At 35.4% G+C, this 18,232-nt stretch overlaps 1 protein-coding gene across 4 annotated transcripts in view; it reads right to left on the bottom strand.

Moving 5' to 3' along the window:
* The window catches only part of CDH13 (cadherin 13), a 431,693-nt gene that overhangs the window by 124,226 nt on the left and 289,235 nt on the right, over positions 1 to 18,232 (bottom strand). For all 4 annotated transcript variants that reach the window (XM_010718092.4, XM_010718093.4, XM_085235261.1 and 1 more), the window contains exon 7: positions 11,032 to 11,210. In XM_010718092.4, the coding sequence (XP_010716394.1) occupies positions 11,032 to 11,210 (179 nt within the window). The remainder of the gene's footprint in view (positions 1 to 11,031; positions 11,211 to 18,232) is intronic.

Here is an 18,232-nt window from a genome sequence, read left to right as displayed (position 1 = left end):
GAGGGGAAGTTAGGCAGGAAGGCACATTGCTCTTTAATGCAAGGGACCTGCTGCAATTACAGCCAAAATCAAGCTTACAATTTCTAAAATCTTCTAATTGGACAGCAAAAAAAATAATCTACTTCAAATTGCTGAAATCTTCTACCTGAATCACACACCGCTTGCTTCTCTGAAGCTCTTACAACTTTCTCTTTGGCCAGATTGCTAAAAGCAATGCTTTCACCTATTGTTAACTGGAAGTGCTACCTTTAAACGTGCAGATGTACAGAGCCTGGTGATTATTTTTCCTTTGAGACAAGAAGATGATACCTTAATGCTCTAATTCAGCTATGGCAAGAAATCAGAAGTCCAGCAAAAAGCCATACTACCTCTAATTCCCCTGTTCAGCTACACAGCTGCCTTCGACCTTCTGCAAAGTGTGCCACAAGAATCAAGGGCAACAACTTCCCAGTCACTCAAGAAGTCCACATCAGATCTATATCAGCTTCAGCACAGGTTTTACTATCTTCCTCTGGTGTTCTCAAACATCTAATGATGTTAATGGAACTCTCTGGACTTCCAGGCACTAGAATGCACACATCTGACAAATTCCCTTGAGAAACGTCTCCTGCTGCACATCTAACAACCGTCACTAACAGCTCATTTAAAAGGCAGAAGTTATGTGTGGAAACTGTTATATCCCTTCAGTTTGACCTTTCTAAGTTTTATAGTTTATCAAAGATACATTAACAAAGAAACACAGAAGCAATTCAAATATTTCTAGGACAGCAAATTAATGGAAAGATAAAATGGGCAACAGAATTTGTTACTTCTCATGGTTGAAACGGAATAATACGAAACTATCTCAGATCGAGTTTTCGAATCAGTGAGTGAGATCAAGTCACTCATCCTCGTCCAAGAGTTTCATGCATGGAGCCAAAATAAATGTTGATATAACAAATGCTTCAGCTCTGTAATTTTTTGAATAATCCCAACGTCTTCCTATTATTATGCAGACTTACCTACTCTCTGAAGTGCAACTTCCATGAAGCTATTAGCTGGATAGCCACTTAGAGATGCACTCCTATACCCTGCTCCTGCTTCACCATGTGCTGAATCAGCTGAATCAGGTGTTAAAAAAGCATTTATGTCAATTCAGAAATAATGATATTAGTGATATTAGAAATAGTGATATTAGGGCAAACATCTAGAATTCTGTCCCTACAGACCGACTCATAGAGACTCAGCATTGAAAGCCAAAATGTATGATGGTCATGGCATAAATGTCATTGTCTTCTGACATTTAGATTAAGTTATTACAGAGAAACTCAAAAAACATTTGAAAGCTGAAAATGAATGTATATAGGAAGAAAATTTAATTAGGCTCTTTTAGTTCATTAAAGGACTGTGGAATGAGTGTAAATGAACTTAGAAGGATATTAAGATACGTCCCTTCAATAAGAATATAACTCCATAACTTTTATTCAGGATTTTTAAAAGAGAAATTAGCAATAAACATAAATTGAACTAAAACAGCCTAATTTTACTGTCTAGTTACTGCTAATACCAAATGTTCATTTCTCCCAACAAGAAACTAGAGCTAAACATCAGACACAACACAGTTATTTGCAAAGTTGTTGAGGAGCAACAAAAGATAAAAATGTTTAGATCCATTTTTAATTGTTGAACTTCCTTTAGAAATACCAGCGCATCTGCCAGTTATTTAAAATATCTGCAAATGATTCATTTAGTAAAATATTAAGGAGACATTGAACAACTCCTGCATAGGTACTAGAAGAATCCCATCCCTCTCTGAAAAGTGCAATCAAAAATAATTTCCAATTAAAATACTTTCTGACAAGAAGAAACTTAATTTAAATTTTAGCTGTAGGACGAAAGGGGAACAAGCAATGTCATGTTTCATTTTCTTCAGCTTGTCACTTCAATTCTCTTTTGAGAAGGACTTATTTTCAGATGATATAATTACAATCCTGAAATGGCAGTTTTAAATATACATGACAGATGTTTATTAAATTGAAATACATTTGGAACAAAATTTACTTTCCCCCTCTTCACTGAAGAAACAAAGGCCAGATTCTAGGGCCTCTTTCCATTGTTGCTTCTTAAAACTGAAAAATATTCAGGACTATCAATAGAATTTTCTCCTATTTTAGAGATTCTAATTCTTCTCCCCAACCACCATTGAAATACATCCCAACTTCACCTGTAGTGTGCACGTCACCTGGTCTGTCTAAGCATATTTCTAAATGTCAAGCAATGCAACATCCCAGTAGAAATGCTATAGAGAGAAATTAAGGGGGCAAGCATTTCCCATGCCAAGAACATCATCATGTCCAGGGTGGGCTGTAGTTTACTATTCTAAAAATTATGAAGTACATACTGTCAGGAAACATAACTTAAGTTCATCATTTATCATATGACTTAAAAGAAAATTCAACATTCATAAAATACTGCACCACAGTACCATCAACATACATGGCAGAATTCGTATTTTAGACAGAGGTATCTATTTTAAAAATGGAGGTGTAATATGGCACTAATTTAAGTGTTTACAAATCACTTTTGTGTGAGCAATATCCTCTCTTAGGAGTGATTTATATTTGGTCCTGAAGTCATCAGCTTATACTTGTTCTGCAGAGAGAAGGATGCTTTATGGATTTCCACTCAAGGAAATTTAGTTTGCCATGAAAAAATAAATAAAATTCCATTCTAAGAGACAGAAACACATTGAAGATGTCAAGAGCAAAATGTAAAAAGTAATCAGCAAAATTAAATTCTGTGCATAGAAGACAGCATTTTGATCACTGACAGAATTCAGTGATCCTCAAGCAAGTGAAAAAAATCTTATGGAGATCTTTCACACCCACATCAAAAAAAGTACGTAACGCATGTGAAGATTAGCTTTTCTGTGGTAACTTGATCTTTTCTTAATTCCACAGCAGTCAACCATAAGATTGCATAAGTTCATTTATGCTTTAGGTTTTGAGCTTCTGAAATGTTTCTATACTCATAATAAGAGATAGTGGTGCTCGTGGTTTGTTATTATTGTTGTGTTTGTTTTTCTTCTTTACTTTCTATATTTCAATACTACAAATGGAGGACTATGGGATGCTGATGTAACAGTGTAAAGAAATGCTTTCTAATATTTCACAGAAACAGAAAGAACACAATGAGAATGATGAACTTCTATTTGATTAGCATTTGGAGAAATCAGAGGTAATGACCCACTGATACCAGAAGAATTATTTCACAATAACATCACTGGGAAATCTTTTGCTAATGGAACACTAAAAATAAACATGTTTATGTGATAGTCCATTTTTAAGTTAAAAAAAAGAATGAAGGAAAACAATCTAGACACAAACTACAGTTAATAACTAGATTTGTGTGTGTGTGTGTGTGTGTGTGTGTGTGTGTGTGTGTGTGTGTGTTAAATTTTGAGTATTTTCTTTTTTTAATGGGAACATGACCAATCTTAATTTTTGGCATTGGGTAATTCCTTCCTGTGCCAAGATATCAACACAGCTTACATACAAATATGTTTTAGTGAATTTACAGGATAAGGTTTGGGTGCTCAAGATAGCACAAAGTATATAGGCATTTATTTGACACTGCTCTTGACTAAAGATGGAGCTTTTAATCACTCATCTGCTAAGCTTTACTGTATTTTGAGAAAAGAGTGTACTGATTGTTTTTTTATTTTAAAGCACAAAAAGCCTTTTCTTCTGAACTGTCCCCAGGGTATCTCTCATAGAGTACAAAGTAGTCTAAGCTGCTGCTCTGGTTTAGCTAAGCAATTACCCCCACAGTGACTATGAAGTAACTCCATTTTCTTTTAGTATGAACTCTACTTGAGCCACGCAGCTCATAAATTCACTAATTTCAGATGCCCTCCTTCTTCCTCTCTTGAGAACTAAGCAGTCTGAAAGTACTGATACTTGATGAAAAATCTGAATTTATGACAAAGTTTTCTTTAAAAAGATTAACTGAAGTATAGCAAAACCAGCATAGAAACTAAAAATATTTACAGAGAAGAGTATTGGGATTAACGGATAGACACTTCTAACTTTGTAGTCATATTCCTTAGCCTTAAGAAGAAGGGAAGCATGCATCTGTCAGATTTTTTTTTTTTATCTTTTGGCCTTTCCAATTCTCTCAGTTCTGAACTGACACTGATCCTGACATCTACAAAATACATGGAATGATTTTAATAACTGCCATTGTAGTTGAACTTCAGACACTACGGGGCCCCTTTGTACTTATAGAATACATACCATCATTTAGCAGTCCTTAGCAGTAATTCACCATCTCTGCCAAGTTTCTTAATTCTCATCACTTCTTGTCTCTTAGTCATTTGACACACTGTAATTTTAATATCTAAACATCTAATCTATGGAGCTGATTTTTTTTATTATTATTATTTTTAAATGAAACTTCAGCCAAAAACAAAACCATCCGTTAGCTATCAACCTCCATTTGAAGTCCATGGGCAGTTAGCATAATTCTGTGTCACTTTTAGTTAATTAAGTGCCTTGAAGATATTTTTTATATCTTTCTGCAACACATCAGTAGAGAACTCATGATATTTCACATGTACAAAAGTCAGTAAAAACCAAAAACCCTAAACTGGGCATTTGAAAAATCCCATTCACACCTCTTTACATCCTGGGCAGAGCCAATAAACTTGCAGTAAAATGGCTGCCTGTGAGGTCTATATTACTGGCATGGTTTTTGTTGGTGTTTGTTTTTTCAGCAAAATCTGCAGACTCTGTATTGTCAGATTATGCACTGAATTAAAGTAAAATCAAGATAATAACTATATAGTGAAATATTTATAGCAATTCTGCAAATCACAATTTTTAATGAAGATTTTTTCCGAAGTTCTGGCAGCAGGAAACTTTATTATTCTCAACCTGAATGATATCACTTACATTATGACATATAATTTTTACTTTTATACATCTCTTTTGCACAACCCCTTTTGAAGTTGAATAATAGATTAAATTTTACCATCAAAATTATAGCAGGAAACAAACAGAATTACTCTGACACTGAAGAAACTTCTATCCTACTTCATGCATTTAAGGCCAAATGCTGGAAAGTTCATCATAAGTTTAACTTTAAATGAGTTTATATATCACTCGCAAGCACTTTCCACTCCTGCCTGCTCATTCACAAACTAGAATTATTATGGAAGCATTATTCTCCCCATTTTTCTAATTTTCTAATATTTAAGATAAATTATGGAATAATCTCTGAAAAACTGTCCAAAGATCTACTGCTTCCCAAATTTACAGGCATCTGAAAATATAGCATAAGAAATGCATTAATCAAAAGTAAAGGATGAATACTTTGTTTATCTTGCATTCTAAATGGAAAAGAAATGAGATATTGCCATATCTGTCAGTAAAATATCAAACCTCTGTAGAAACTGAATTCCAGCTATGGAACTTGCTATATTGTAAAACAAGGTAAAAGTGTGCAAGTGGGAATTCTATCAGAGAAGACAAGAGAAAAAGATACAATTATTCCAACTCAGAGCTGATATGCTCCAAGGTATACATTTTCCAACAAATCACAATAAAAATGAATATTTTAGAGGTTAATACGAAGATCAAATGTAGAATGCATTTGCTGAAAAGATTAATATCTTTTCATTAAAAATGAGTGCACTGTTGGTTCAGCATTTGCATTTAGATCGAGTAAGTAATAAGTATATTGACTGCTTAGCACACATCTCCAAAATGGAAAATATGGATGAAGGAAGCAGTGTCCATCGGCAGAAGTGGACAAGGCTTTTCTGTTATCTGCTGCTCTCCCTTCAGAGAACTTACACTTTATCAACAAGAACACTGTGATTCACTTATCACAGCAGAACTGGGGGAATACTGAAAAAGGGCAATTATGCAAGCATTCATTCCTTCATGCATAGCATGTTGGTGAATATGTATCAGTGGACTGCTGTTGAGTTGAAAAACTGCCTGCCAATATACATTAACAACGTATGGACAAGAATGGGTATTTACTAGCTGCTAAACAATTTTTTTGTTGCTTAAAGCTTAGAGCCATTCAGTTAATTGGAAGTCTCAGTCAACTAATACATGACTGCAAGTAATCTACTTAAGCATCAGCAGGAAGGACTGGAGTCACTCCAGTTTTCTCGTTGTTTATGGCATAAGGTCATCACAGCTCCATGTTTTCAAGCAATAAAGAAAGGGAAAGGTATGTATGATTAAAAAAACAATATCTCGATGCACCAAGATTAGTTCAGAAATGGTGGCATGGCTTCACACAGACATGCTGATTGTTAGTATCGTGAAGAATACGTGTTTTTATTTAATTGAACACAGCACAATGTTTCTAAGGATCAGAGAATACTTGAATTGGTTTTCCTGACTTGTTTAACAACATGTCAGAATATAGTCCAGCATGCTGCAGATATTTTGAAATCTTTTTTTTTTTTTTTAAACAGAATTAAGTGTAGCAGTTCCTATCAAAAGCAAAATCATATTACTTCTCAGACAGAAGAGTAAATATTTCTCTTAACTGTGGTGGCAGCTTTCTTGTGGTATTAGAGTCATGCAAAATGTATACAAATCATACAGCTATTTTTCTACTGAGCAGGCACCTGTAACACTGGCAAAACAACATTGCGGGTGAGCAGAAAAACTGATTACTGTTCCATAAAGGAAATTTAAGAACTGATGCTAAAAGAATACAAGCGTTTTCTCCTCCTGTGTATAATCTGTACTTTTTTTTAACTGTGGAGAAGTGTCAGTTGAAATGGACTAACCCGCCCCTAAAGTACAAAACTCGGGACATTTCTTCAAGATTCCTTTCATTTTTATTTATTTATTTTTTACTCTGTTGTGTCCTATTTAGGGTCATTTAGACCACACACTTTCATAAAGGGCATCCTTCTCTTCAATCTATGGATCAAATGTATTCTCCAACGGATATTTGGAGGTATAATTTGCTCTCTAGCACTCTTCAGTCTTTATCTCTGACACATTCAAGGATGCTTAAATCCCACAAGAAAAAAGGCACACATTAATCTTCAAAAATGTGCCTTTACACACCTTCTGAAAATTAAAATGGATGGTTTTGATAACCTATCAGAATTGCAAAACCCTGAAAAATCATTTTGAACTGTTTTTTGAAAAAACAATTTTGAATCTGAAAAATGTATAAATGAAAATAAGCTAGAAAATTCAGATGTACAAATTATGCATGGCACTGAGTCTTTCTTAGGAGACATGAAGCACTCCCACCTTCCCTGAGCAGTTGCCATTAGGAATTAAAAGCACCCTGCAGCTTGGTGGCTATAATGTGGGATGTCTATATACACATATACTCGGTTCAGCAAGTCATAGAACAACAAATTTTGAAGGCTTGTAGGAACTTAATAAAATTGTCTTCATTTTAAACCAGTCCTGTGCAGCTAGAAGAACAAACAGATGCAGCCTGAGGCTCATCAGAACCCAGTTCATTTTTTTCCCCCTTTCTATTGTTTTAAAAAGCATCTACTTAGAATTCATTTTTAATCCTAAAATATTACCAGAAAATGTTTCATTTGATTTTGTCTCCTTATTTTCATTATCAACATAGATGTTTACTTATGCATGCTGTGATCCTCCCACATATGTTTAATCAGATATAAAAACTAAGCTCTCTGGATGCCCAAACTTCGTTTTACTTCAGGGCAAAAGCTTTTGTATTCTTTGCACTGAAATGAAAATTTCTGAAGCTATTTCATGGCAACTACTCTGAAAATGCTGTAGTGTTAAAAAAAAATAATATGAACTGTACAGCATGTTCAAAACTTGCCAGATGCCTGGCATCTCCAAATCTCAGTATCTACTATTGGGAAACAAACCCCATTTCCCGCTTTCTCAGATACACAAACATGAAAGAAACTATATTTGAAAAAATCATATTATTACAAAACCTACAAAAAAAAAGCCAAAACAGTTTAAATACTGTTGATTTGTCTTATACAGCATTGAAAGTTGCCCAAAAGCATAAAAACCTATGGTTAAAATTACAAGAAAAGATGGAAAAAATGAGCAACTTCAATCAGCATCTCAACATACTATTAACAGTTTATAACAACCTCAGGTGCATATATATATATATATATATAATTAGTGCACAACAGCATTCTCCCTTCTCTATGTTTATTCTTGAGAAACTTCTACTGTAGTTCATCTTCTCAGTCGAGGGCTAATATGGCTTTAAACAGTACACTAGGTAGGAATAACTGAAGATAATCCCCTTTTGACTGGTACTAGCTTCTATGATTCAAACAAAATAAATACAGCTAACGAAAGATGGAAAAGTCACAAGTAACTGACCCAAATTGGAGTTTAAGTAAAATCTAGAAGTTGCTGTTTGAACTGGTAATCAAGATTCATTAGATTAACAGAACTTCCCCTCCCCCACCCTAGTTTCTGGAGGAGTGGAATTCTCCAGCAGAAATCTCCCTGCATGAAATCCATGCACATCTTCACGAGCTACACCAAGTTACCTGACTACACAGCTGACCACAATCACAATCATCAAAAAGGACCAGCTGTGCTGTCCACATTCACTCATTTTTCCAAGGAGTTAATGGAAAACTTCAACGAACAACTTGCTGTTTTCTATCCATATATACTATAACACATTATTTGCTGTCATAAGAAGGTTAGGAGCTGAAGAGAATAGGCAAAAACTGTTCATCCCCACAGTTCACTAATTCATGGGAGCTTTGCTGATCTATCATTTAATTCCTCTATCTACCTTTTTTGTCCCCTGTTCTTATACTTACTGACAAGGTTTTCAGAGAAGTGACCATTTCTTTTCCCCATCTTTCTACAATGCACTTCACAGAAGGTTCTGATATATAGCCTTCATGAACTACAAAGGTTCAGCAGAGGAAATATAATAAGGCAGTAATATCAGCTGATATTCTACAGAGGAGTGGCAAATCAGCTTTCTAGCACCCTGCAAATCATTTTTTTTTTTTTCCAAAGGTGGTGCACATGCTTTATCTCTAAGTAGAAGCTAGACAGAGAGATTCTCTTCCAGATGCAACTCCTGTCTCTCTGTATCCAAGGCAGACAGTGCTTTCACAGTAATTCAATTTCATGAGCTATATACATGTGAAACACCTAAATCATTTATATATACATTTATATTGGTACCCAGAAGTGTTCAAAACAGGATCATTACGCCACTTGTCCCCAAAACTATTTTTTATGATTGAAAATAGATGTTGAACATTTTTACACACAGATGGTTACAAGAAAGGATGCATGACAACCAGTCCATACACATGAAATACATGAGCAGGAAGTGGAAGAAGAAACCCAGAAAGATGACAGGACAAAACATAACATCTTGAGAGAAACAGAAAATTCTTTATGAAGGCTTTCACTTGACAAGACAGTATTGGAATTGACTTTCACAGCAGGTAATACTTGTTTTTACTGTTAAAATTTTACACAGCCTTATATTTTGGCTCAAAAAACCATTCAGTATTTGTAACAACAATTAAGATCACTTCCCACTTTCAACAAGATTGCAGTTTGCCATGCTACCTTCAAAGTAAAAGTACTGAATTGACTATTATTAAAAATCATAAAGAATTCAGATCTTGGTTTTTGGATCTACTACTCAGTTGCAATACCAGTTCAACTGAGGCCAGATTTCTTGTATGGAGACTGCATCGTTATTTCATGAATCACCAGTAACCTCTGGAAGATACCAGAAAAAGCAGGCACATTCATTCCCTTCCATTCATTTTCTAATTTTGAGTAAATTGGTTTAATCTGGGGAATGACTATTAGGAATAAAAATACCTAAAGTGACTTTAGAAAACAGAATGAAGCTTTCGAACAGGAAAAAAAAAAGAAGAAGAAGGGAAACTTGAGGCAAAGAGGTGGTGATTCATACTAAATTTTGGCATGGGTCTGTGGCCAGCCACACAACTATGAAAGAGATGAAATCCCTCTGAACTTAGAAGAGGGCCTTGAGCTCAGTTTTACTGCAACTTGTGTCTGTAATACACGTCTATTTTACCCAAGAATTGTCTCATTCTGGAAAAACTTGAAGAAAAATTACTCACCTAAAACATATGAACATCATTTTCATATAGTTAAAATAAGAAACAGCATGCTGAATACAGGGAGCATTCAATAATCCTGTACCTAACCAACTTAAAAGACAAGTGCTGTAAATCAGCACATACACTCAAAACGCAGCAAGGTGGATGAGCAAAGAGTTCAGGTCTTTAAATTTCCTTGGTTCCGACTGCAAGACTCCTGGTCACCTCCAGGACCTGAAGAGCACACAGGCCTATATAATTAAGAGTACTGCTGATTTACAGAGTAACTATACAGGTCATAATTGTGTTGTTTTCCAGATCTCATACATTCTGATTACTAGTTCATTCTCTTAACTTGAAATGATTATACCTATATTTTCTTTGCCACCGGTTCACACTCTTGTAATGTTAATGATTGGTAATCAACATGGACTTTGACACTACACTGTTTCATCTTAAAACTACATGCAGATTGTCTGCTCCTTTATTATTCCTTTCTTGTACATCCATGGCACACTAAGTATGGAGTACTACATTAATTATTCCACTAAGTCCTCTCAATACAAATTTCTAGAAAAGTCTCTAAAGCAACAAACTGTAACAATCTCATAGCAAGCCATACATACAATTAATCCTTTTATTTCTTCTGTTGACAAATAATTGCTGTCTCAGGGTTGACCTTCTTTTATTTTTCGGATCTTTGTTCTCATCAGCCAACACTAAATGTCTTGCCCAGCACTGAAGAACCATTAGATTTATAAATAGTGATCACAGCATGTAACTTCTTTCACCAAAATAAGAAATAAAAAGAACACTATGAAAGACTCCTCACAGTTGAGCATCCAAACCTCCACCCTCCCCTCACAGCACTCTGAATATTTTGTCAGTTCACAAAAGGTTATGAGCACAAACAATAAGATGTCATCGTGTGATAGGAAACTTACCTCGCGATCCAGCAGTACAGGTGACACCACTGTGACAATATCTCCCTTTTCTGGGTCAATATAGAACATATTTGGGGAAGGTTTGGTAGGTGTCTGTTTGAGGATGTTATACCGCAGCACAGCGTTGTCTGTGCTAGGATCATCAGCATCAAGTGCTGTCATCCGCATCACAGTTGTTCCTAAGGGAAAGGTGGACAGACAACAGAATGCAGTTAGGAAGCACATTTATCATGCGACTTTCAAACACAAAAACCATACCAGTACATAACAACTATCTCATCAGGGCCAGGAAGTAGTTTCATGTGATACTTTGTAATTCCATTCTTCCTATTTTTACTTGCTGCTGAGCTAACAAGAAGTAATCTTCCTGGTTTGCAGCAAACAAATGACTCACTTAAATACCTCATATTTGAGTACTTTGTTGCTGCCCACATAAAGAACATCACTAAAGGATCCTCCATGCTTTAAATTCTTCGGGTAAAAAGTCTACAGGATCTCCTAGTGAAGGTGCAATGCTGAAATAACAGAAAGCTTTCTATTTGCACTTTGCACTGTTTCCAAATTGGTTGGACGTTTTAAGGCTTCTGCCAATTTGACAAATTTTATCATGACTAAAGCTCAAAGAATTCTAATTTGGACATACTCCTGGGCTCACTGCATCACTCTGAACACTCTAGTGCTCGGCTATCTTTAGAGCGCTGAAGTGGTTTTTATTACGAAAATCCTATAGCATGCAGCTCTGCCATAGAGAGCAACAGGGTTAATGCTACTGATTGCACAGAATCTTAAACCATTTAAAGAGAAAAAAAAAAAAAACAACAAAAAAAAAAAACCCCAAAACATTCTTCTACAACATGCTTAATAGAGACAACTGAGAAGCTGCCAATATTGTTGTTAACTAATGGACTAGATACTCCAACATCGCAAGATCAAATCTCATCCTCTCTCTTGCACAGGCAGACCAGAGGTGACAGAGTTTTATTCAAGCATCTTTTATTTGCTTTGTGTTGTGGGAAGCAAAGAAAGGAAGTAATTAGATAGCAGGGCTGAACCCTACAATATTCAAGCCCTAGACCATTATAATTTTTTAATCAGTCTATATATAGGCATAAACACAACAGGTTTTATGTTCGTTTTTAAATCTAACTAGAAGAAACATATAATCACACCAAAACTGAAGCGTTTCTTTCAGGCCTGAACAAAGAATAAAATCCTAATGAGCAAAAAAGTCACGATGAAATCAGCGAACTAGTTTCAACAGTGAATAAAGTAAAGCAATAAATTAATGCAAAAGACACTAGTAAACCAAATACAAATAGGAAAGGTAAGGAAGTATTCACTCTTTTGCCTGAAAATCTCAACCAAAACAATTTAATCAAATTCCATCAACTATCCAATTCCCATTTACGTAGCTTAGCACTGAAAACATATCATTTAACACATGACCCACAATGTCAAAGTTAATTATAATTCTTTGTTAGAGTTCAAGTCTTCTGTATTAGCTAACTTGCTTTTCCCCACTGACTTTCAGTAGACAATTATATCTTAAAAATATCATAATGAAAACAATTTCAAATACAACATTTTCATTTCATACTGAATATGTAAGACTACTTGAGCTATCCACAGTATCCACATAGTCTTTTGTGCCAAAATAATAATAACAACACTGGATTAAAACTTTCTAGTACAGACAAGGCCTAAGTCATTACATTGCCTGCAGAACAGAAATATTATTCATTTATGTTGATAAGTAGTGAGTTTCTATTCTTTGTGAAGGTCTTTCAGCATAGCTTACTTAAAATCATATGTAATGAAATACAGTGGTAAAGATACAAAAAAAACCCCGAATAATACATAAACTAAAACAATTTCCTCACTCAGTGTTAAACACAACTGTCATGTTTAGATATGTTTCTTTTTTGCTTTTTTTGGTGTGTACTTTGAGTACAAAGTATTGGCTCTTGTAGTGACCTTGATTATAAGCTCTCAAAGGTTTTGCTTCATTGCAGGCAGAGTTACCCCCTAGAGAAATAGAGCAGATCTGACAGCATGTTGGTTTTATTCACCAGTGATTAAAGGTCAGACAGCTCAAAAAGAAGCTTGCCACTGGATGCCATGCCATGTTTTCCAATATTACAAGATGATTCTCGCCCTGATATTTTCAACTACTTTGAGATTTCTTCAAAAGAAAAAAAAAAATAACATCTTTCTATTTTGAAGGAAGAGTATTTATCACTTCTTACAAGAATTGGGAACTTCTGAAACATGGATGTATTTTTTTTTCAAGTGTATTTATTGCATTTGAAGACGATTATTTATTTTCATGATAGATAGCCCTTTTCACAAGTCTCCCGAGTCACAAGACCTCACTGAAATAAATAAGAATGAAGACAAATCTTCAAGGGATATAAAAGAGTGTTCAAATATAAGTGAAATTCAATGATATTTGGTATGGCTTCTCAAGAAGCACAATTTAATGGGATGCTACGCTCTTCAAGTACATTAGATGATATTTTAAATAAATGTAAATTCCTACTATTATTAATCTACTGTATGAGATATTCAACAGAGATTTAGAATGTGATTGAAATTATACACTCAGGTGGAAATCTTATTTACACAGTCGTTCTAGTCAGTTTTACTGAAATGTTTCTAACGATAAGACTGCAGATACAGATTTTAAAATCTGATGTAAATCCACAAATCTCTAGTTACTCTGGCATGAAACTGGCTTGATACAGTGGCTGAATACAATTCTGATTTGCCAGCTGAAGTTCTTTAACCTTTCTATTCACTGGACATTATCTTATTCTGTGTAACCATTCCTTTGCTGCAGAATGATAAAAAAATAAATTCAGAAACCCAAAAAATCTGGCTTTTACATAATTTTGCATAGACATGCTAGTCCCAGAAGGAAAGATAATCAGTTCCATTTGTTTCTATATTGCCTCTAAGGTTCAGAGATGTTAGTATCTAGCTAACCATCAAGGTGGCAGATGTGCTTAAGTAAAAGTCATCCTATTCTCACAAGTTCACATAACAGATGTAAAAATGCATATAAAACTCCTCGTTAGATGTCATTATATCTTATTACAGTCTGTATAAGATTGTATCTGTTTTTGGTTCATGAACATCAGCACAAAAAATTACAACTCTTTAAACATTACTTATATGACTTCGTCACTCCAATAACCAAAGTCAAATAGTGAAGCTAAGAACAGAAAGGAAACCCTGCACTGAGCTGACTAGTGGTACTCTGCTTCTACAGCCGTGCTGAGAATGGCTTGAACTCAGACACATCTCTCTTGCAGCCTTGTTCTCATAAGCACGTTTGCAAACTAACCGGAATTCACTGCCATCCATTTATTTCAAAGCATAGCAGTACATACTTAATCTCATCAAAACCAATCTCTCTCTCATATGCAAAAGTTAGAATGGTTTGGCACCTCAAAAAAAAAAAAAAAAAAAAAAAAAATCACAGCAGCTTTAAACCAGGAATTAAAGCATATTCCAAGAACCTTGTATTGAAGTCTGACAACTGTATTTCCAGGTAGGAACTTGACTATATCTGTTAGAGTATTCATGGAGAGTGCACTTCACCATAAGTTTTAGGATGGGCCACCACAAAGATTACTTTAAGAGATCTGATCCCTTAAAATGCAGCTGCACTAACTTTTATTTTAAAAGGCTCTGCAACATATATCCGGTCCAAAAGTGTTTAAATCAAGATGCATGCTTCCTCAGTATTACTCCTTCATCATAAAGTTTTATTCTTCATAAAAGATTCATTTCCCCAGACCCATAAACTGACTACTTCTAATTCAGTGTCATTTTATAAATACTTCCATTCCTGGCATCAATCAAACGCAGCTGGCTTTCAAACCACAAAACAACAGCTTGCTACATTATCATGTTAAACAATATATATTAACTTATCAAGCTGAGGAACAAATGTCTGCAAAATCAGCAACTTTTGAGTTCTGCTGATGATGTGCAGATATTCACTGAGGCAGTCTCTCCCAGAAAAGGTACAGCTATTCCATGGCCTTTCAATATTCACGCTTTATTTGTCACACCCTCTGGGCAGTTTAACTATTACCATAATCTCTCAAATCCTCTGCTTGCACCTCCATGTTCCTCATCGATCCAGCACATATTCCACTAAACAAGTCATTGTTTCAAATACTGCAGCTATCAGTCTATTGACTGCACGTTTGGCCTCTAAGTCGGCTTGGAAGTATTGGCAAAAACCTCCCCTTAGGCATAAAGACGTAAAGCAAAATGCTTGCACAATTTTGCGGTGATTGGAGCAGATGGTTTCTTGAGAAAAGTTGCTGTTTTACTGCTTAACCTTTATTTTTCTTTTCCTGTCCCTCCACCAACCCACTCTTTTTTTTTTTTTTTTTTTTTGACTGTCAAGATGCCAAGAGAAACTGGGAGCAGTTCAGTAAATTGATGAAACTACTACTAAAAGCCCCATCCTTTTTTTTTATTTAATAATTTGTTTTTGTATTCAGCTGCCAGGCTGGCTGAGGACTTTGTGCCCAATTCCTTTTGCAGTTTTTACAAAGTGGGCAACTACATCCTATTCCCACTCAGCTGATGAAGCAGTAGGTTTTGTCATTCATAACTGAGCGCTATACCAATACACATTGTACTCGTTGCTATGATTTTTGTGGGGTGTTATGCAGCAATACAGTCATTTGTACTTCTGTTTTTCAACATGACTTATTGAACATTTACTGAGGAGTTACTTTCAAAGGTCTTGTCTGGCAAAACAGAGGGATCTGTAACTTTTTCACCATGTGAAAGATGAATGTCTTCTGATTATTTCTCTCACTGTATTTAAGTACAATTTACTGTGACTAAAAATGAAGAATTTACAAAAAGGCCTGGTATATGTAGACAACTATCTTAGAAGATGGCTGTCAATACTAACCTTAAAATATTATCCAACTTAAGGACTGAAAGGTTTTATCAGAGTTACAGTGCTAAAAATCTTCAGACTATTGAGTTACATTGGTTTTGTGTCTCACTGCATCTTCAGTTCACTAAATGTCTTATGCATGTACTACAAAAAAGTCTGATTTCATAATTAACATGATCAGTTTGCTGAATGCTAAATACAACTTCTTAAAAAGTTCGGATGTGCCTCTGTAAATCAAAAACAGTTAGTTGCACAACAGTACACTTCTAAGAAATAAAGCTATTTTAACCCAAGAAGGAGATCAGAGAATAAGAAATGAGAAGAAAAAGGAAGAAAATGAGAGGGTTCTTAGCAACTCTAAAGCACTTTACATCTATTGCTGTAGAAATAAACCCAACAACTTTCAGAACGTGAAGCAAAGGAGAAAAGCCTCCTGACTCCTACACCTATCATAAGTAATTATGTTTGACTGTCATTTTGTACTTTAAAGACAACAAGCCGCAGGGAAGCAAAACAAATATAAGAAGAAAGGCCCATTATGTCTCCAATCAAGTGCATTTGAATTGCAACTACACTTATTAGCTTACACATGTTATTAAAAACTGGAAGGCTTTTCTCAATAGAGAAGACATTTAGTAAGAATTAATGACTTTGGTCTTTTAGCATATCTCAAATTTGCATGGGGCAATAATTTCCTGCTCCACAGGACTTTTTCACAGCATCTACATCGATGCCAGGCAAATGCTGGATAAATTTACTGTCTTAGCTAGAGTTTAGATGGCATCACTGATCAGCACACCGTGCATGCTGACATGCTGCACAGTGGAGAGATGGTCTAGTTAAATCTCAGATGTGGAACAAATAACTAATTGCTGTTCGTACAGAAAAGAAACTTCAGAGATGTTAAATAGAGATGAAGAATTGTGAAGAATGGCTGCTATCTATAGAGAGCTAATGTGGCCAGAAAGCATGTAAACTGAGGAAGAAATAACGGGAGATTCTCTGTTGAACGTAACAAAATAGTGAAGATGTACGGGCAGGATGATCATTAGCAATACTAACACAATTTTTCTCATGAATAATATAGCTGTTTAGGGAGAAGAAATTACTCAGTGCTGGTGGGAGCTTTTTGAGAATAAGTAATATCTAGTGTTGTCTCTAGATATCCCATAAGGTAGAGAGTCATGTGACTGAAAATGATGTTAAGAGCTTTCAGGTATCTGCAACTCCAGGCGAGACAATGATATATACGAAATGCCAGTAAGTGAATTTGCATTAGTTGAAGTGATGTGGCATGGATGATACCATTTGCTAAGCCAGATATATTTTTCCAAATAGGATTCTGCCTAAATTCCGTAACAGCAGCAAAAACGCAGCACTCCCTTGTTTGCTTCTCTTTTGACCAGTAAAGTCTATTAAGAAAAGGCATGAATTACCTTCTGGATCGTGACCATAAGCTATAAAAAGTCCCACTGATCTAATATTCTAACTGCCAATTCATAACATAATCTTACAAGTCAGATAACATAACTCATAAAGCAATATAACACATTCTCTTGAAGTGAAAGGTTTAATGTAAAAGATGATACGCACTGAACATCACACAGCAGGTGAAGATGACAGAACAATGACTTATGTGCAAAAGAATAGCTAGCCAGCACACAGAGAGGAGGATTCAGCCCTAGACACATTCAGAGAAAACACAGAGGAGCCACATTCACTTTGGAGCTCAGCTAGCACAAGCCAGCTTAGTCAGAAAAGCACAGGAAATAAAGACCATACGAGACATTAAAATACCATGGAATTCAGCTCCCTTAAAAACAGTGGAGGACCATTCTTGAAAAGATACAGAATACTGGTTTCTTGAGCCTGAAAACCTCAAATGAAGAGATTTCCACAGTCCCTACGTGACTTATCATCACGATGAATGCATTTGGCAAACAGCTGCCAGAAAGCTAGCTCAAATTCTAAAATAGTCTAAAATAGCCAGCTACACTGTAGCCTGTCACCACACGAGTGGAGACAGAGGATGCTTAGCTCTTTCCCCCGACTCTTATAAAACTTTCATAGGTAAAATGTCCAAAACCTGACAGCTCCTGCCTAGAGTGACCTTTGAATTTACTCAGGCCTTTGATCTGAACTGTCTGACAGCTGAAATACTTTGTCAGAGTTGCTCACAACTCATGATTCACTATGCTGGTTTCCCACTTCCATATGAAATTGGAATTGCTTGCAATCATTCAAATTTCATTTCAGCTGTTTAAATGCAGA

The sequence above is a fragment of the Meleagris gallopavo genome, chromosome 13 (assembly GCF_905368555.1).
Source record: "Meleagris gallopavo chromosome 13, MGAL_WU_HG_1.1, whole genome shotgun sequence".
Classification (NCBI taxonomy): Eukaryota; Metazoa; Chordata; class Aves; order Galliformes; family Phasianidae; genus Meleagris; species Meleagris gallopavo.
This window is presented reverse-complemented; position numbering and strand designations above follow the sequence as displayed.